A 21826-nucleotide genomic window follows, 5' to 3' on the forward strand; every position below is an offset into this window, starting at 1 on the left:
TTTTTTCCTTATTGAGTGTCATCCTGGAAAGAATCCTGCCTTTGTGCTTATTTAAACTACCTTTCCTTTACCCAATACGCATCTGTTCACCTATGCACATAAACACACATACCTGCACACACCAGATCAACAAAGGATAAAAAGCTCCTCTTATTAGCACCATCTGACATTTAACTATGGAATATTTCGTGTTTCATTTTCCCTCCTGATTAGTGTCTGTGAGTGCTCTTTATGAAGGCTGCTGACCTGTTCTCACACCATCTCTTGAATCCAATAGATGGTGCCTATTTACAGCACACATACAGATCAGATGACATAATGTCTTTTGTCACTTCATACTTAATTCATGTACAAATCACTGGTGCACTAGCAGAAAGGCATCACCAGCTAATATTGGTCTGTTCGGTCTTCTCTTTTCCCTCTCTGTTATAATTTTCTGATAACAGCCACAATCAATTATGTAATTTATATTGAACACATTTTCTATTCATGTTCGGTCGCATGATAATTTCAGCTGAGCCTGCATAATTTGTTAAGTCTCAAAATTAAAATGATCCCACCATGGTACTTACTCCAAATTCTAGCTTATGCCAATAATCTCTCTCAAGAAATATCTGTCATGGTTAATGTTACCATTATGACTAAATATCACATTGATTCATGTAAAAATAGAAACTAAAAACTGAATTAAAAAAATATTTTGACTGGTTGAAACACACCAGCCAATACAAAAACTACGTCAAGCTATGTTTCTTGTGTTATTTCAATTATTCTCTCTCTGTTTTGTTGATTGGGTCATGATGCAATAATTAGTTTTAGTAAATAAAGTTTAACTACACCCTTCAATTCCGCTAGCTCCCTACCTCTTAGCAAATTTACAAAAATGTGTCAGAGATCTGCAACGGCATTGACTTCAGAGGACGTGGCCTTGACGCAGACTGACCACAGCAGCGCAGCAGAAACAGCGAGCTGGTAGTCAGAGCTAATGAGCAGCTGCTGTCAGACTGTCCGTGTCCACACTGGAAACACAGAGAGTCTGCAGGAGATTTTACAGTCACTCAAAGCGCATTAGCAGCCGTTTGTAAAAGTTTCTGTGTGGGACCTGTATTGTAGTGGCTCAGAGAGACTGTCAGTGTGAGGGATCAAGATAAACACTGCAGTCCGTGGGTGCCTCTACAGCCATCTAAAGCAAGTCCAAACTACTGCACCAGAATAGAAAAATACTGAGTAGCGAGTTAACATAAACTGCTGTGAATGATGCATCTTGATCAGCATATATTTGAAAATGAGTCCAGCAGTTGCACAGATTCGCCCCAAATGGCTGACTTTTTCTCGGCATTGGGCTTACATAGTTCAGGGTAATTTAAAACAATAAAGGGCGTGTTGAGCCATTTTTAACAGACAAAATGCTGATTTTCATAAATCTGGTAATAATCATTTTAACACCAGCATTGATGTGTTTCATCACAGTATAGTCATATCATTCATTTTACAGCTCAAAGCTTGTACAAGGTAAGGGTGGGGTTTTTTTAAATTTATTTTTGTTTATAGTTGTTGAAGCCTTGCTGTTATTTTCCCCTAGGAATGCACCAATTTTGGATTATAAGGTTACATAAAGTGATGTATATGTAATTTACCTAACTGTAATATCTAAAAGGTCATCTAATCTTCAGTGTAATTTAATCTGAGCAATATGATAGCAAAGACGGGGGATTAGGAAGCACACACATGCCCAGTTTAATAAACTGTTAAATGCTACAGGATGTCTGTGTGGCTACAAATCTCAGTGGTAACACCTACAGTACTTCAAAAATCTGCATTGCAAATATACTCTGGTGAGTGATCAAACATTGAAATAAGTGTAATCCTCAAAGGGTGAGTAGTCACCAGTTTAAAAAAAAATCCTTGATCTGTCAAACAAAGACAATCGGCACACAAATAAGGTCAGAGTAGTACTATATACAGTAATTAATGCACGAGTTCTTTGTGATGTAGTTAAGGTGTCTGAGGAAAAGGAAACCGATCACAATCAGGAGATCTATCCAATTATGCCAGAGCCAGTTTGAGTCACTCTGTGCAGTTCCAGTGGACACATTATACACTTGTTAGATAATTACTCTCCATCTCATTTTGTTTTGCGAGCTACAGTAAGAGCTCTTTATCCTCTCCTTCTCCTGTCACCCTGCTCTCCCGAGCCTCCAATTCACACTGTATGTAGCAATTTGTGAGGATCCTAATTTTGTAACAGTCTCACTGAGCAACATCAAGTGCCTGTTAATGAGGGCATGTGTGGGAATATATTAACTTTATTATTCTTTACCTTTATCAGCAGACTCCCAGGTAACCATTTGTTTTAAAGGCTCAGACTGGTTAGAATGTGCTTTTTAAGCCCTTGTTTTCTATATTTAAATAAGAATAGCCTGTTGAGACCACAGTTATGTCAATATGATTAATGATATCATAATACTATTGCAGAGTCCTGACACTAATATTAAATTAATCCTTGAATGCAGAGTCTAAAATAATGTGTGTAATTATGCAGGACATTAATTAAAGAAGTAGAAAGGTGGCAAGAGTTTCTTTGACAGTTTATTCTAATAGGTGTCTGTTCAAGTGCCTATATCATATTTAAACGTTGCTGCAGTATGCTCAAAGCTTCCTGTTAAATGCATTTGGGTTATAGACGTTAGAGAGGAGATTACATAATACACTTAACTGAAGGAGTGAGCCTCTGCTTTTATTTTCATGCTTTAGAAGGCTACATGATGTTCTGCAAATTATATTTTACCTTGTAAACTGTGGCAATGCAGGATTTTCACAGAACATTGTGTGAAAAGCCTCATTGTATATAAGCATTCAGCAGTTTGTCAGTCTGTTTATAACACCATGGTCAACTGCAGGATTCTTACATTCAGGGACATTTATGGTAGCCCACAAGCTCTCAAGAAATATTGCAATTTACTGGGCAAAATAATTATAAACTCTCCAAAGGAAAAACACTTTCCATTTGCATAATAGATAAGGTAGATAAGTTTGTCTAGCTTCACCTATGGGTCAAGCTGTTAAGTTTGCACACAAGGTACGAACGAGTTAGATTTCCATGATGTTTGCTGTGGATATTCATAGTCCCCAGAGAACTAACCCTCATGTATTTGGTGTCAACTTTTACTTGCCCCTATACAGATTTTATTTATTAGCAGTCATCAAATTGCAGCAAAGACCCTCGTAGCTGCCATGCAAGCGAAATGTTGTTGGCTCTTGTTATGATACTCCAGTGACGTTTTTTCAGAAACTTGACGTGCCTTCGAAAAAGGACCATTTAAACGTGCAGCCAACTGGGCAATACATAATGTCACTAATCCTCTAATGTCACCCAGACTGGAGTTGTACTGCCCTCCGTTTCTGTCACAGTTAGAGTTTTGTGGTTGGTGGTGATTTTGAGACTCGGTTTGTATTGATATCAACACAAAAAAAATCTCATCATTATGGATGAGAGCTCTTCTTCCTCCTGCGTGACCCCTCTCTTAAACCAAACTGAGTATTTCCAACAAGTGAGAACACATCTGACGAGTTGTTTGGAGTTCAATTGGGGAAACAGTTGTATTGTTCTTTCTTCTTTTCTGTGAGCCGAGGCGGAGCGTGCATATTTAACGTGTTGTTCTTTCGCTCTGGTTGGGGTTCTGCTTCTCTCTACGGCATTTAATGGCGGACTTCAATGCTTGAAGGCGCATATACTCAAATCCAGAAGAGTTGAATCCATGATATCTACTGTAGAAAAACCATCAGGTTTTCAGACCTTTGGCATGGAAATGGTCTCATATCGCTATATTCCAACAGTCCCACAGGATAAGCTGTTTCCATTTCGGACATTTTTCAGCTTTCCTCTGGCTCCACCCTCAGACCAAAACGACAACTGAGGATATGTTCCCAGGTGATAAACCCTGTTTATTTTAATAACCCCATAGCACCTTTCTAATGCTTTACATTTTTAGCTCTACGAATAGCAACACTGTAAGTAAGTAATTTGTTTACTCCAATGAGGCACTATTATAAGGTGTAATGAAATTAGAGCCTTACAGCCAGGGCTATAGGCATTTAGGTCTCTAGTTTGAACAGACCAAATGCTATTGGTCAATTTTAATTTGGTTGAAGACAACAGTTGGCCTTTCAGATTTTTCAATTTGAAGGCATACTATGCAGGATTTGTCTGTTGCTGTTTGTAAACGCACCATTCAAAGTTGGCACCTCTCCCACAGCTTAAGTGAGCACAATAGACAGGATACATAGAGAATGAATGAGGAGAGAGCAACGTTACAGAGAACCAAGCAGTGAGTCAGACACATAAAATTTTATTCTTTCACGTTATCGTTTTCAAACCGATTACGTTCTCAAGCACAAATAAACATGGCCACATTTCCGCGCAACCCTGCAGGAAGGTGGCACATTTCTGGATTTTGTGTGAATAGAACTGAAGCGTAGTCTGCCCTCGGTCAGACACACGCTGACACACAGACCGCAGACCGCAGCTAGTTATGCGACCATAGCACAGACGAGGAGCAGAGGAGACAGATGGAGACAACGATGTAGACTGGTCGTTACGTTTTTATAGAGCACTCTAGCCAAAGGTTGATACTCAGAAACATCCCACACAAAACAAAATAAGAAAATACAGGAAGAGGCCAAAGTCTCTGCAGATACACACACACATGTTTACTGGGTCATAAGTGATGACTGAAAGGGATTATGTCTGTATTACTCTATACATATTATTTTTAAGGAAAGTCCTGCATAGTATGCCTTTGAGTTGAATGTATTTCATTGTCATGCAATTACACTTTTTTAATTAAATATATTTATATTGATTGATACATTATTTTAATTATGATTATTTGTAATGTGGTCTCTAATTCATGTCTGTAGTTTTCAATACATCTTTATACCACCACAGCGCATCATTGCATTCAGCCTATTTAATAAGAAAGGTATGCCCCAAGGCTGCTGATACAGCATGACAACAAAGCTACCAAGTGTGTCCCAATAATTCAGGTTCACGCCTGTCAAGCTAAATACACAGCATATAGTTCAATGTATGTCAGCTTTAAGGCCAGCACATTACAAAAGGAGCATGTAATACAACAGCTGCAGTTAAGAGGTGTATCCTATACATAATGTTGAGTCCTTGTCAAGATCCATTTTCTTCAAGGGTCAACACTTAAGCGACGTCACTGTCACTAGGCAACGGGAAGACCTTTCAGGCGTATATTGCATACATTACACTGAGGATGACAAGGGGTTAATATGGCAAATAGTACTCATTAGTCTAGTGTGGGTTTTATAGTATGTATACTGAAGTTATTTTACTGTGTTCTTTATAGTGTCTGTTTTCCTCACCTACATCTGTGCAGACAGGGCTTGTTGCAATAATGCAAAAGAGAAAGATTGCATCCAGATATTATGGGATGTTGTCTGCAAAAGTTACAACTGCTATGTGAATTTGTCATAGGATTTCTTTCAACTGTTTTAGAAATAAAGTTGTCTTTTAACAAACCGATGCTACAGTGGATTGTTGGCACAAAAACACACCTGCTTGCTTTTCCTGTATGTCCATTGAGTATCGCTCAACCTTTGATCTGGTCATCAAACACCAGGACAGGCCATCACCAATAGACATTAATTAGTCGTGAAGATAAAGGGGAGGTGAGGACTAACTTGGGATTTTAGAAATAGCATCTTTTACCAAATTAGTATCAGTGATCATTTCTATTTGTAGTGAGTAATAGTCCCATCCAAATCCTCATAATAGTAATTATTATTTATACGTTGATAAATCATATATATTACCTATGAAAATCACTAGATTTACTAACCGGATTACACTTTCCTAATTGTCTAGAAGCTGATAAACATTTAATCATAATTTTATTGTGTAATGTTTTCAAACATAACATCAGTTTTGGAGCTTTTTGATTATGTAATCTGTCCCAGTAGCACAAAATGATTCAAGACAACAACTACGCAATCAGACAGAAAAACAAGCTCATTAGAGGTCTCCCCTAGACTGTGAAACAATACACACTTTGTCAGTCCCCACACCACTGTCACCACAGTGACACAGTCATGTAATTAAGACACACAGGGTGCCAGGGAGCTTGCCTTTTCCCTTGCTAAATACTCATTAGAGCTACCTTTAAGGGTAATGTTGGCCTGCACTGGAAAACCTGAGGGAAATGAGCTGACAAAACAGAGAGCTACATGAACTGTCAACTGAATCCTGCTGCTCCAAGACCCTGAAGAAAACGGGGGAAAAAATGTCTTGAGCTAGACAGTACACAAGTTTAGCTAATGATTTTTGCACCAGCATGGTTCCAGATCAAAGCGGTAAAATCAGTTGGGTGAGTGTTAGGTCAGCAGGGCAAACAGAAGTAAACCTTTTGATTAGAACCAAACATCTTGCACACACCAGACATCCTCACCCCCAACCGACCAAAGCAACTAATCAGTATTATTTGGTCAGAGTCAGAAAACTACACCAATTTGGCTCTTTTTATGAAAATGTCACACATGTAGTGCTGGAGACACTGCAGTGTGCAAATTATTACACTGCTCACAGAGGCCACACAGCAATGGAACAGCTCAGACACTAGGGCTAAATACTTTCCATGGGTGTTGATTGTAAACACAACACCTCATTTAGTAACCATCAACTAGTAGTCAATTGCATATAAAAATACAGTAATATCCTTAACAATACACAGCCTCTTTGGGAATGTATTATCATTTCTTACAAACAAACCAAACAGATATATTTAAAGATATATTTCAAGACTAAGAGTTAAATCGCGATACAAATATGTAAAGATTCAAATTGCTGAGATGAAAAATGAATCATGATACTCTTTTCAAACTGCAGAGGGCACTAATTGACTTTGCTTGTTCAACCTCCTACGTAATTCAAAATTCAGTCAGAATTTGTCTTCATCCTCATTTTGTAAAAAGAAATCAGGATAAAATCACATTGTGAACACATTATGGTGAATTGTATCGAATCGTGAGTTGATTGTATTGTAACATCCCTACGTATGAATGTTCACATGGAGCTATTCTTTAATAGCAAAAAACATAAATGTGATGTCATGTGGTGTCATATCAAACAACTCTGACACAACACTGATGAAATATTTTGCTGATACATTCAAACATATTTGCTGATTCTGGGATTAAAAAGAAAAAACTTACAAATCCACTCGAAATGTACCTGAAACATCTGTTTTTCAATTGGCTATTCCTACAATAACCACTTGTGGCAACTATATTATAAAATATAGTTAAGACTTGGTAACAGAGGAACTCAGTTAAAGGAGCCCTGTGGAGTTTTCTTGTAAAAAGCCAAAGTTGACGTTAAGTGCTACTCACCAAAACGCATTGTGAGGTCTAACAAACAAGCTGAATGCGTTCCTTACCTTTCCTCATAAAACATTTCCAAAGCAGATTTTTCTTAAAAGTTTGAAACCTGCATTATTTATATCAATATTTACTAGGTAGCAGTCTTTTCTGCCTTTACTGGCACCCTTCTGCATTTCTTGGTGCATTACCACCACCTGCAGAACAGCAGAATAGTGATCTACAAGAGACCATTACACCTATCCTTTCATCTTTGCTCTGGCTGCCTTTTAGTTTTAGAGTGGATTTTAAAATATTAATTATCACTTTAAAAGCCTGGAATGGTTTGGCCCCAAGTCTTATCTCTGACCTTTTAACTCCCTGTGTGCCGTCATGGGCCCTGAGGTCCTCAAATGCTGATCTCCTGGTGGTTCCTAAGTCCAGATTAAAGAACTACGGTGACAGAGCATTTGCCATCAGGTCCCCCCTTTGGAACAACCTTCCAGAGGAGATCAGGATGGCTAAATCTCTACAGTCTCTTCATTTAAGTCTCTTCTTAAAACACACTTTTATTCTCTTGCCTATGATCACCAATTCTCTCTGTTCTATAGCATGTTTATTGTTTTATCTCTCATCTTAATTTATTGTTATGTTATTACTTTGTTTTATGCTTTCTTGCTTATTCTATATAGTATAGTATATAATTATATTATATATACTTCCTGGTGTTTATATGGTCAACACCTCCATGAGTAATGTTGTTTTTACAAATCACTTCGTAAAAGGTGTAGCGAATAGTTTATCATCAGGAAAATTATCATTATTATTATTGCTGTTAGTGTCAAACCACAATTAGGGACCTCGTTCATAAAGTACTGTTCCATAACACTAGTGGTCAGAAACTCCACAGGGTACCTTTTAGGTTGGGAGGCTTAAAATTGGGAGCATGACTGAGTGTCACTAATGTCAACACTGACCAGATGTATGACAGCAGATGTGAAGCCAAGCCACCTATGTTGAAGGAGCCCACCTCCCTGACCTGCACATTTATTTTTCACTGTGCTACATGAACATCTCTCACTTGACTTCTTGTACTGACACAAAATGCCAGTATTGAATGTAACTTGCAAATGAATGTAGTCGCATATGAGCATAATTCACATGGTTGCAGAAATCTACACTACAGACATACTAGTGTTTTCTGGTTCCTTATTTATGCCTCCTCCCTTCCTCCACCTGCATCTTTTCCTTGCTCTCTATAGGTCTCCCACCACTGTGAGGCAGAGATGAAAGGATGAGATGTGAAGATGAAGGATGCCATATGGGGCCCCCCTGCTGCTGGATTCATGTCATTTTAAATTGATATCAATTACTCATGACATGTGTCACAGCTACATCACATGTCACTGGGCTTGTAATAGATTGTTCAGTGTTGCTTTGTTGTCTCAAAGCTTGGTTTTGGTTCTTGGTTCTGATAAAGTAATGTGCTTTTGTATTAACATGAAAGAAAAAACTCTTCTTATTAATTTCCCTATAGACAGAATGTGACACGTGAGAATATATTGTGCAAACTGAAGCATTTTGTCCACAGAAATGTAACAGTTTGATGTGCAATGTCCCACTGATTCATGCATATTTAATTGATAACTAAATTTTACACACTCAAATACCAGTTCTAAAGCAGATTTTAGCCACTGATCAACAGACTTCCCAAGAGGCTTGTTGTCTTATTAAAATTTTAAGGCATCTATATTTCATTGATTTGTGTTGCCTCTTTTCTGTATTATCTATTTACAGCCCTATGAGATCAACCATAGTATCCAATTACAAAATAGATTTCCAGCCTGCTAATGCCTGTTTATTTATGAATGAAGCAAGTATCGTCATACAGTAATAACTATAGTAGCAGTAGTCTACATTAGTCTGCCATTCCAAAAACATTAATCACCTATTACACTACATTATTATGAAGGGTTATTCACACATTGTTTCTATTAGTGCCCTGTGCAAATTTATACATGATGCCTTCCTGAGATCTTCATGAGTATTTGATGGTTAATGGCTTAATTATATTCTGGAAATGTCAGTGATTAGCAGATTTAAGTGTTTATCATTATTTGTCAAGAACTATAACTCCTCCTGTGGGTACCCACAAGGAGATGCTGGACTGACAATGTAGGAAAACAGCTGTAATACTGGAAAATGTCTCTTCATAACAGAAGTTATGATTGTTGACCAATACTGTACATTAATAAACACTTAAAATGTCCTTATATCTGCATACAATTACATCATAGTGTGTTATAAACCACTTATTAGCTGCTTATATACTTCTTATATATGCTTAAGGAGACTTACAAGTGTTACCAATATGTTAAATGCTGTATTAAAATAATAATAATTAATTTCCAAAACATAATGGAGTGTGGCCTATGTTTCTGAAGAAAGGAAATCAGAAAAACCGGGTCTGACTCCAGGTTTTCCTTACTTATTTTACCTTCAGTATGTTATTTGTTAATGATTTATTAACATAAAATCAGGTTTTTTACTCTGCTCAAAAAACACTGGTATATTGATAGTTTCAATTGATACCAATACTATTACACAAATCTACACAGGTTTTTAGCATCAACTCATCTGCTTTATTATCTCTGAGTCTGAACGCTGTGTACAAAAAGAGTAAAGTTACTGTAGTTTGAGTTTCTTCATAAAATGAGGTAGCTTTGGACCATTTTTTTCCTCTTGCGATGACTCTTCCTTCTTGTTGTCTTGTTTCCAGGAGTGAATATGCAAGTTTCACGTCACTGTTTTGCAAAATACAACTGTCAGATAAAATGCCGGCATTGATAAGCTTGGTGGCATACGATTCTGATGGCTAGGACGCATGAATCAGGAAACTGAAAGACGTCTCACTGACTTCTCTTTCTACAAGACTGCCCATACCGTACAATATTTCCCCTCAAAAGATATGTGACAGTATAATCTCAAACACAACTTTATTCCACCATTTCTCCTCCCAATGTGCTAAATATTAAAGTACCATTCAGTGTGACTAATACCCACTAACAGAGCAAATCCAGCTCCTTGTTCGCCACAGGAAAATCTCTGAATATGACCTAGTTCTTGGAGCAGTATGGCAATCAACAGCAGGGTAATTGCAGCCCTTCAAAACCACTATTATTATAGAATCTCTCCAGTAGCTTATATTTATACCTGAATGTACGACATGACTATATATACTTAAAGCTCCAGCTACAGCAGTCATGTATTCTGGGAAGCTGAAATAGGCTTGATACAACAAACAATCCAAACATTTTAATTGTGGGGGTGTGTGGTCTCATTTGGCATGGCAGCTCAGATACGAGCCATGGTCCAAAGTTATTAGAACTGATGTCAAACTGTTCTCTGCAATCTCCTACCTTCAGAACTAAGCAGTAGTTGAGATCACACCACTGGGGCAGTCTAAGACCGAAGGGATGACAGATAAGCTGATCGGGAGGTAAGTGTCTGTGTTTTGCTCCCCAGGAGGAAGCAGATGAGTGTACAGTCACCCAAGAGTCAGGCAGGAGACTCCTCAACACACATGAACATCACTGGAGACCAGGGAGGAAACTCAACGGGAGTCTACACTGTCACACGGTCATGGAAACACCACAGTACAGATGGTATTTTGGGAGTCAACTAGGGAGAAGGATTTCCCTCTGGGACAGATATGCGGGGAGTTGGAACTAGAGGTGGCAGAGGTGGAGGGAGTTGAAGATAAACAGGACTAACTGAAGGAAACACTGAGTAACGTAAAGGACAAAACTGTAAAATAAACATAGAATACATTCTGCATTTACAACAGTAATTAAAGGGAATTTTGACATAAGCTGCACCACCTATTGAACTGGACTGCCCCTCATTTACTGCCCACAGATTCACTGAACTGTCAACTAAGGGAAATACTTTGTACCATGTTTCTCCCATATCACAACTCTGCAAAATTCTGAGTTTGAAATGTTCATCCATCTTAACTAACCTTAAAAAAGGCAGACTGCAGTCAAACACTGGTGATACAGCTAAATTATTGGAGCTTGCAGTCAGTCTATTTTCAAATATGTTATGCCATAACCAGCACCTAATGTCTGGTGTGCATTCACCAGAAAACTTGTGTCGATTCATGTATTTCCAACAAAAACGACATATCACATCTCTGCAAAATTGCAGTTTCACATGTGCACGTGTTAAAATTAATAGGACTGTCATTTGGTTTATTTCAGTCCAGAGGGACACCTAAAACATCAAAGAGATGCTTTGGTAGTGGAGATATGTTGCATTGAGACTGGTCTTCAAAGAGCTCGGCATTCATTCAGTGAATACCTTATTTTCCAGCAGCATATTCACAGTAATCCTCTGAAGTGACCATTCGCTCTCATCTACAGATACATCCATGAACTGAACACACAGAGATGTGCAGCATAAAGTAACACAAGGGGCTGAATGTGAGGCCCGGGTGCTTCCAAAAAAACATGAGAAATGTCAGTTTCATGAGAGAAGAACAGAAAAGTTCCATCTATCACCATTTACCTACTTTTTATTGGAGTCCATTCTCCTTCATTCCCTCTTTAAGTCAAAAGAGTGATATGACCTTCAGGTGGTAATCAATTTAAAGCCAAACATTGGTGAACTGCATGAATACACTGCATGCCAGTGTTGTAAAATAACAAATATAAAGTAAAGTTTACAATGTACAGTGTAGTGAGTTAAGCACAATTTTACAAACTTGACTCTTGTCTTCAAGTAACTGTCTAACTCACCTTCACAACCCTTTTTCTTCGCAGTTTGTTTGACCCCGTCGGAGTCCTGTCTGCTCAGCACCTCGGACAGCGACTGACGGGAGCTCTGCCGCGCGGTTTGGCTCGCGACGTTGAACCGCGCGCTCTTCTTCCTGGCCCGGTCCGATTCCGGGGCGGACTGGCTCCTCTCCGGGTCATGGTTCTCCGGCTCTGAACCCACTTTCACCAACGCGTTTCTTGTCCTCGTTAGAGCAGAAGTCACCGAGCCCATCACCAAAAAAAAAAAAAAAAGCTTCAGTCGGAACCGGTGACTCTGAGTTTCATTTTCACTCAAAACCTGTTGAAACTTGACTCCATTTATTTTCAACACGCCAGGTGCAACTAAACAAAGCGCCGGGAAAAAGACAAAGCAAAAAACACACACCCACCTCTGTCACTCAAAACTCGTTAGCTTGTAAATTATTTTTTGTTTTACCGACAGCGAGGTACGAAAATGATTAAAGAGACGAAAAACTGAGTTTATACGGCTCATGCCGGAATATTCCCTCGACTTGCGTTTCCTCCGTCAGACACGTCACATGGAGAAAGTTGCTCTGTCGACAAACACACCGGATCTCTCGGGGCAGACCGGCGAAAACAAGCGACATTAATTAACTGGCAAGTATCCCGGATTATTAAAATGAGCAGAAATGCAAACTGCACTGATTTAAACAGGCACAATATTGTTTAAAATAATCAAATAACCTGTTGATTCCCTTTTGTGTAAAATCAGGTTTTTAACGCGTCTGGGGTGATTTATCGCGAGATTTTGCCCTGGGTCGGTAAAAGATAACAAATTAAAATGTGATTTAATGAAGCTTCTGGCCATTTCTGACAAAAGCCTGCTGTAGGATTCATGACCCACCACTGGAGGTAGTTCAATTGAAATGAATCACCGACAGATGGCAGTCAAGTGCAGCAGGTTGTCAGTAGATTCAGAGTAAGATCATTTGATTTAATTATTGCATAAATCTCTAATAATAATAATAAGCCAGGATCTTTTGTAGACTGGTTCTGACCACAGGTTCTCTTATTTTCCATACTGCCACATTGTATCTCATTGGGAAGCATCATTGACCTGGATATGATTTTGGAGAAGTGACCTCTGACCTTTGAAGGATCATAATTTTGTAAGTTTATTGCACTTTTACTGAATGTTATCGGTATGTACTTATTCAGTGGTGGAAGAGGTATTCGGATCCTTTACCCAACAGTACAACAATGTAAAACAACTCAAATACAGAGTTCTGTATTCACAGTTGTATTTAAATATCATACAACAGTAGCCTATTATCTGCAAAATGCACTTAAAGCATCAAAAATACTTATTATTAAGCAGAATTACCTATTTCAAAATCACATTGTATTATAGTAGGCTATGTGATTATTATTACAGATACATCATTATGTATGAACCAATTGTGTTTTACAGGTAAAATTCTAATCTGTAAAGTTATTATAGCTGTCAGACAAATGTAGAGGGGCAGAAAGTAGAATATTTCAGAAATTAAGTGGAGTTGAAGTATAAAGTATATTTTAAAACTGTGTTCAAGTTCAGTATTTGAGTAAATGTACTTAGTTATATTCTGCCACAGCACATTAGATCTTATAATGCAACATCAGTGCTCTTACAACATTTGGATTTTATTTTGAACAAACAGCCTGTGACAGATTGAATTTTGTAACGATGAAATTTAATTTTGCTAACCCTATTACAGCTGATATTTACTTGATGTATTGTTGACACAGAAATCTTGCCTCAAGCTCAGTTTAGTAGCGTTCTGGAGCTGTCACATGATCTTCATCATTAGCTGGAGTTTGTCTAGTTGTCACTGAATTGTAGATGTTTTTCTGAACACTTACTTGTCCATGTCGGCTTAAAAGCTTCACTCTTGACCTTGGAAACAGCAGCTGTCAAAACAATCTTACATAAAGATTAATTAAGCAGCTGTAATTAGGTCTTCATATATGTTGGTTCTTAATTTACTTAACATTGTAATTTCTCCATATTGTAATTATACTACTTACTTCTGTGTAACAGGGATGCTGAGAGACCCAAACACCAACAGTGTGATACTGCACACTGAGTTAGGAGATTATTAGGTACACCTATACAACATAATGTAATGCAACACAACCATCCTGCAACAAAAAAAAACTCTTAATAAAGCTTGTTGAGTTTTTATTGACATTGTGTCAATAAATCACCTTTAGAATTTATGATGATAATATGTATGTTTATTCTTTAGTGTCTTATATGTCCTTCCAAAAACATAAAAATCATTGCAGTCATAGTAATACAGCTGGTTTAGTCCCAAAACCAGTTAGCTTCCTGAAACAGCTGATGCATGGAATGTTTTTTTTAACATTTTCACACAGTTCATGTGTTACTTAAAATGATGACCGTGTCCACTTTTGTACATGAGGAATTGTTTTGCTTAATGCTACCTCATTACCATCAGGGGTTACAAAGTATTACACTTAATGCACAGTATTGAGTCTTGATGGTTTATTGCTGCATACAGGCAATTGTGACATCTTTAGCATACAGGTTACCTGGAGTGTGCATGCAATGTATTGATCAAAAATACTACTTTGGTTACAAAGAAAGATTTTTGTAGACCTCAATAAGAATTTCTATGTTGTGCTGATTTCATTATTGTGTCTAAACAAATGTGACAAAAGATAATACTTTCAGCGAAGGAAGGGAAGCAAAATACAGTCTGTGTCAACTAACAGGCTTACTGGATCATCACATATAAAGGCACTTTTAGAAGCTGTTTGCTCTTTGTGTGTTGTTGGTTTGTTTGCTTGCTTGTAGCCCCGGTGAATTGTGTTTCTTCTTATTGCTTTAGTTGATTGTTTGGCAAAGACAAAGACATTATTACTCCATGTCGTCGTGGTTCTGGGTTGACTCGTTGATCACCTGAACAAGGATGCAGAGGACAGAGAAAATGTGATGGGTTGCGAGTCTGAGCTCAAATGACTACATTAGACTCAGAAAATGACTACATTGATTGGAAATCACTTGAAGTTGATTCTACCTGACCATCCCTAGTCTCAATGGTCTTGATGAGAACCTTCTTGGTTGTTGTGGATTCAAAATGAGGTTTGGAATCAATCATTGTTTCTAAGAAAGAAAAATAGTGTGTTGTATGAACAGTATATTAACTGGTGACATAATAATCAATACTAACTAACGCTGCCGTAAAAATTGACATGCAGAATGTGATCCTACCTCTCAGGTTTAGAGACGAGAAGCTTGGCAGTGGAGTGGTGATTCTGAAAATGGAGAAAGTGCATCTTTGTTTAATCTAATGAATGCTCAAACAGTATACACATCTATCAATCAGCTGGACAATGTGAATGATTTAAATTCCTGCACTTTTTACATTTTTGAAGGTCATCATCCATTACCTGCTTTCCTCTCCTTCCAGTAGCTTCCTATAGGTGGCAATCTCGATGTCCAGGGCCATCTTGACATTTAGGAGGTCCTGGTACTCCCGGAGGTGACGGGCCATCTCGTCCTTCATGTTGTGAATGTCCTCTTCGAGATGTCCGATGGTGTCCTGGTAACTGCCCGTCTCCAAGGAGAAGTTCTCCTCCAGCTCTCTAATCTGGCGCTCCATGGACTCATTCTGGGACGGCAGCCAAGAGGGAACAGAACGACACTTAGGCAGTGAAAATAACTCGTTTCAAATTAAAATTAAAATACAAAGGTGATCTGGGAAAATAATCTCTCCATGGATATTAATCTCTTTGCTGTGTCATTGTTCAAACGCATGCAGTTCTAAACTTTCTGTGCTCCGTTTGTTTGATTCCAGCTACATAAGGATTGAAAACACTGGTGGGGGGTTGCATCATTATCTAGTATACTGCAGTGTAAGCATAAAATTGCATACTCACAGTTCCTTTAAGGGCATCCACCTCACATGTAAGTGCCTGAACTTGGCGCCTATAGTCATTGGCCTCCTGCTTGGCCACTCTCAAGGCATCATTATTCCTGGCTGCAGCTTCGGTGAGGTCAGCAAACTGGCAAACAGAGAGAGAGGGAGGAAGAACTGAGAAATCGAGTGTTCAATAAATGATGAGTCAGAGGTTGAGGGAGAGTGAACGTGGCAGATAGCGTGAAGCGTGTAAATTATGAAAGATGTGGCCACAAAAGGGACTTGCAGACGTTACACTGCAGTTTGGTGATGGAAGCAGTTTTAAGGCAACAGTGTGTTCACTGCAATCCGATGTTCAAAGCTCATAAAGAAAGAAAGATTCTAATTCTAATTTTTAAAATCAATTTAAACCTGCACTACCTGAATTTTGGCCTCAAGGGGTAGTGGAAACACGCTGACAAATTATCATCTTTTAAATTAATTTAGTGAACTTGTTGCCTATTTACAGACACATATAAGGAGCATCATTATCATTTATTTGGAGTTGTGCTTCTGGACATCTGTTGAATGTAAGTCCAATATTCACTGTCCTTCTGTTTTTTGTCTCCATCACATCCTGAGGGATATGTCTCTCTCTCTTTAGCTGCTAAATGCTCCTTTATGTTTACTAGTTAGGTGCTAACTTTGCCGGCCATTATCTGCTTGGCGTATAGTGCACAGGGTTTGTTTTTAGATATTCTTTGCACAAATATCTGCCTACTGCAACCAAAAACAACCCTAACCCAGTAAAGTTGCCAGCCAGAAAACCAAAACAAAGACGCGAAAGACCCTAAAATGCTGCTTAGAGATAAAGGGAACATAAGAGTTGGATGTGAATTTCCTGTATGTTCATCACTACGAATAATTGCTTTCACATACAAGTAGTCATGTAACGCATTGTTAACACTAGCTATACGGATAATAGCCACTTTATGGGGGTAAAATGTGAAGAACGTTGGATTATATTCAAGCTGTCGTCCATTTGTGATGTCGTTTTTACACTGGTTAAACTCTCCAACTTTGCCAATAATCTTTACCTTGGATTTGTACCATTCCTCAGACTCATGGATGTTTTTGGAGGCCAGGTTCTCATACTGCAGGCGGACATCCCTTAGAGCAGCTGTCAGGTCAGGTTTAGCCATCTCCATGTCCACCTGCACATGCTGCTGCTGCTGCATCTGGTTCTGCAGCTCCAGCATTTCCTGCAATACAAATCAATAGAACTGGCATGTACACATAACTTTTGTTTTTTCCTACTTAGATAACATATCATGAGTTCATACACAATACACTTTAATGTGGAGACTTTTCCAGGACTTTCCTGGCTGTATTAAAATTGCTCTGATGCATTGAACCCTACACATTTGGTACCATGGGCAGATTAACAAATAGCTCAAATTATTTGGCTCAGTATTTATTAGGGTGCCTTTAGCTTGTTAGGCAGTACATGTGCATTGTTCCCATGGCACAGTCAGCTTTAGAAACAAAAAGAGGAAGCTTACCTCATCATGCAGCTTCTTGAGGAAGTTGATTTCATCCTGGAGTGACTCTACCTTCCGCTCCAGGTCCAGTCTGGCGAGGGCAGCGTTGTCCACATCCTGTGTCGTGACACTGGCTATTAATAAGGTGACTTGTGAAGGTGACATGAAATATGCCTTATGTGCTTGCTGACATAGAGAGAAAATGCTCTCTCAAACGCCGTACAGCCGCAATCACACAGCACCCATGTACACAAAACGACCTATTGTGTAGTGTGGCAAGGTCACAAACACATGCATCCAATAAAAATCAACTGTAGGCACGTGACAAGGGTCAATGCAGATAACTATTAGGTGTTTTCTTGTGATTTTCATGTGTTGTATCCACTGAAGCACCACAAGCATTGAATATATCACAGGCAGATTATTTACTGACATTTACTCAAGAATTACACTACTTCTACTCCAATACCTTTCAGAAATCTTATACTTTTTACTTCACTACATTTCTTTGATATTTATAGTTACTAATTACTTTTCAGTTTAAGATTATACATGCAAAACAAATCATAAGCTCATAAAATATGATGCAGTGCTTTACAATTAAACTACCCAGTAGTGCATAAAGTACCTAGATTGAGTACATATTGACAAATTACAACATTAAGTACTAATACATGACAATATATTGTCATTAATAATAATAATAATAACAACAATCTGAAATTAGTGTTTCAGCATAATCAGTAATACTTTTATTTTTAATACTTTAAGTATTAATTATATTATTATTTTTACTTGACTTTCTTTAACTTTTTTTGTTGTTGTTGTCTTTTTGGGGTTTTTGTTTGTGTTTTTAACCTGTAGCACTTTGAGATCTTTTGATGAAAAGCGCATTATAAATAAAATGTATTATTATTATTACTTGTAATGGAGTATTTTTGGACTAAGGTATTTCTACTTTTGAAGGAAGGATCTGACTACTTCTCCCATCACTGCAGATCGGTAGCATGCTGAGACCAAGGCCACTTACTATACAATAAAACAAGGAAATCAAAATTAAGTGTTTGTATCCCTATATTAAGGAATTTGATTTAATAAAGGAGGCACTGTAGAACACCCAAGAACCACAAAGCATTATTCAAAAAGTCCTTAATCCCTTTTGTTATTACCCAACTGCATTCTTAACTTGAAAAATCTCAACTGGTTCTTTTGGTAGAAATGCAGTCATTCCACTGGAAGCTCTGTTACTGTGTGGTTTAGGATACAGTATAACTGCATCTTACCATTTCATAACTTTACTGAATTAATCATAAAGCCTGCTGTTCTCGTATGAAAAAAAACCCTATAATGTTAAACATTTTATTGTATTCCAAACCTATATTATCTATCTACATGTACTATATTCTATTTAATTCTATTCCATCTCTCCTGCATACACACTCGCTGTGGCACCACACCGCTGTGCTTTGTCAGGGCGTTGGCAGGCTGGCAATAGAGGTATCAGCAAATGAAGCAGCTTTGCTTCTGCTCTAATGCCACAAACAAAGTGTGCTATTCAGCAGGGTTTCCCAAACAAGCCTGAGGCTGGAGGAGTGACTGTCTGCCTGACTGAGCGTTGCAGTCCCTGCATTGTTGTCAGAGTGCCACCATGGCAGGCCACGGGGACTTCCTTCCTGTCATTCATATGGACAAGGTCATGATCTTGCAATGTATTGATAACTTGCTGCATGCCCTAAAAAGCACATACTCACTTTTTTTTGTACCATGACGCCCATTTGAAACTATTTGCACGACTCATCATCACTTCATTATTCACCATGAAACCCAGTGATAGGGAACAACCTCTGACAAGCCCATAACAAGTGAAATTTTTGTGTGCTGATGCCCTCCCAGAACGAGACAGCCGGATCACATGGTGGCTTGTCTTCTCGCTCTGATAACCACATTGGGCCCACACTGTTGTTGTGTTTGTGTCCAGCTCATTCAGTGTGACCAGTCAGACTTAAAAAGATCTCCTCTCATTGCAGGCCTGATTTAACTCAACAGCCACAACTTGGCCTTTTGTACCAGGCCCGGGGTCAGTTCTGCTCTACAGCTATGTCGGATCAGAATCTGCTGTTGTGCCATCAGAAGAGAGCATTCCTGTGTCTGCGGCTCATGAGCAATAATTAGATAGAGAGAAAGTGGACAGTCACACCTCATATCTGTTAGAAGAGATAATTAAGCTTTAACTAATCTCTTTGACGTCATGTGTCATCAGTTTCAGTTTTTAAACCCTTATATAACGAGGGACAGCAAGGGGAGGTGTGGCAGTGGAGGGCTCAGGGGACATCAGCATCTTCTGCTGTTGAAAACTAAGGTCATTCCCTCTTATCACACTCTTTGCAAAAAGGCAGATATTTACCTGATGCCAACAATGTAAAAAAACACCCCAAAAAAACACTTTATTTTTTTAAGAATCATACTGTACCTGTCTGAAGCTCTGCATGTTGCTCTCAGCATCTTCCCGCTGGGATATCTCCTCCTGCAACCTGCAAAGAGACAAAAAGGAGGCATTTTATTTTGGCAGCAAATTTGGACTTTCCCACCTTAAAAACTGCATTAACCCTCCCTTTTCCCCCCATTTTTTCTGCCTCCCCAGCTCTCTTTTTTGCCTTTTTCTCCCTCCACTTCTTGTTCACGCATTTAAAACCTTATCAGTGAAAGATAAACTAGACTCAGACACACAGCTGAGGCAGCACTTTAAGTCCAGGTTTTGCGCAGTGCCTGGCATACATTAATGACAAGAAACTGAGTGAAGCCTAGCCTGCATTTAAGTCTATATGACAAGTCTATAACAGTTAAAGGGGCCGTGCACATGCTGATAATAACCGATCTGATATTATAGGCCTACACAACATAACAAAAGCTGTATGGAGCCGTTTTTATCATCACACTGTAGAGGACAGAGAGGTGCCACGCCTCCTACTTCTGTCTCAGCCTGTCGATGTCGTCTGCCAGGTTGTCCCGGTGAACTTCCACCCGGGCCTTCTCGTTGGTGAGCTGGTCCACCTGGCGCCTCAGCTCCCGCATCTCGTCTTCGTACAGGTCTCCGACCCGGGACGTGCCTTTGCCCCGCAGCTGCTCCAGCTCCGCCAGCAGGATCTTGTTCTGCTGCTCCAAGAAGCGAACCTTCTCGATGTAGCTGGCGAAGCGGTCGTTGAGGGACTGCATCTGCGCTTTCTCGTTGGTGCGGTTCGTCATGAACTCGCTGTTTATGGCGTCGGACAGGGAGAAGTCCAAGTTCTCGGAGGCCAGTCGGGGCATGGCCGAGCTGCTCCGGAGCCTTTGGGTCTTCGCTGCGTAGATGTTCGGGCCGGAGGAGACGCCGTAGGATACCCGGGAGGAGCGCATCGGGCTGGAGAACTGGCGGGTGGAGTAGCTGGTCCTGCCCGCGACTCTCTCCCCGCCAAACATCTTCTTGTAAGAAGAATGTGGAGCTGTTCTGTAAGACATCTTGCTTGTACCTTTTGCAGACAATAGTTCAGTGCTGCTGTTGTCCCGACTGCATCAGCAGAGTGCGCCTGGAAGGGCGTTTCCTAAAACATTACTTATTTATAGTCTCCTCCTTATGCAAATGACCTAACGGTGACTTGAATGGCACGTTGGCTGTCCAATCAGAGAAGCGGAACACCCAGCGGTTGTTCTCTCAGGTCCATAACAGATCCTGGATCAAACTGGGTTTAAACTGTTGTTGCGCACAGTAAAAGAAGCGTATGTGTGGGGGTCTGGCCTGACCTGTCACATCAATGATCTTACCTAAAGCCCCACTGTGCACGAGCTGAAATCACATTTGGGTAATTACATTGGTTTTCTTAAAAGTGCAACAGCACGTGAGTGTCAGGAGATGCAGATTGGGCTCCTGATAGTTCTTCAGAGGATTTCTTTTGGATGTTTTCCCGATCTGTCCACAAATAGCCAAGATAGAAAACCTTGATCAAGCAGGATCTGAGCCCCAAACAACTAATTTTATTCATTAGGACACAGAATATTAGGTATAAAGGTCTGATGTGTGTGTGTGTGTGTGTGTGTGTGTGTGTGTGTGTGTGTGTGTGTGTGTGTGTAGATGAAACTGTGCCGTTTAAATGTAATACTCTGGGAGAGAAAAATGGTTTTCACACGGCAGAAAAAAATCATCCCGACTATCCCGATTATTTGACATAATGCAGTGCTGAGTATTGCC

The 21826-nt window shown here is 39.3% G+C and overlaps 2 protein-coding genes across 4 annotated transcripts in view; both read right to left on the reverse strand.

Annotated features, from left to right (window-relative positions):
• Positions 1 to 12709, reverse strand: part of pde1cb (phosphodiesterase 1C, calmodulin-dependent b) — a 90702-nt gene extending 77993 nt beyond the window's left edge. For all 3 annotated transcript variants that reach the window (XM_051401173.1, XM_051401163.1, XM_051401152.1), the window contains exon 1: positions 12180 to 12709. In XM_051401173.1, the coding sequence (XP_051257133.1) occupies positions 12180 to 12429 (250 nt within the window). In that variant the 5' untranslated portion in view covers positions 12430 to 12709. The remainder of the gene's footprint in view (positions 1 to 12179) is intronic.
• A 1982-nt stretch (positions 12710 to 14691) lies between these two features.
• LOC127364116 (vimentin A2) lies at positions 14692 to 21184 on the reverse strand. The gene is made up of 9 exons (XM_051401313.1): positions 20573 to 21184; positions 20075 to 20135; positions 17626 to 17721; positions 17161 to 17325; positions 16104 to 16229; positions 15615 to 15835; positions 15436 to 15479; positions 15242 to 15327; positions 14692 to 15123 (listed from the first exon to the last, which is right to left on the reverse strand). The coding sequence occupies exons 1-9, from the start codon at positions 21097 to 21099 to the stop codon at positions 15082 to 15084; spliced, it is 1368 nt and encodes a 455-aa protein (XP_051257273.1). The 5' UTR covers positions 21100 to 21184; the 3' UTR covers positions 14692 to 15081.
• Positions 21185 to 21826: the final 642 nt, after the last annotated feature.

The sequence above is a fragment of the Dicentrarchus labrax genome, unplaced genomic scaffold (assembly GCF_905237075.1).
Source record: "Dicentrarchus labrax unplaced genomic scaffold, dlabrax2021, whole genome shotgun sequence".
Classification (NCBI taxonomy): Eukaryota; Metazoa; Chordata; class Actinopteri; family Moronidae; genus Dicentrarchus; species Dicentrarchus labrax.

Excerpts from the sequence above, each read along its gene's own strand:
- LOC127364116 (XM_051401313.1), bottom strand. The coding sequence starts at position 21,099 with ATGTCTTACAGAACAGCTCCACATTCTTCTTACAAGAAGATGTTTGGC. Across the intron at positions 16,230-17,160 it reads AGGAATGGTACAAATCCAAG|TTTGCTGACCTCACCGAAGC; the intron begins GTAAAGATTATT and ends TCTGTTTGCCAG. Across the intron at positions 15,328-15,435 it reads CTCGTCTCTAAACCTGAGAG|AAACAATGATTGATTCCAAA; the intron begins GTAGGATCACAT and ends TTTCTTTCTTAG.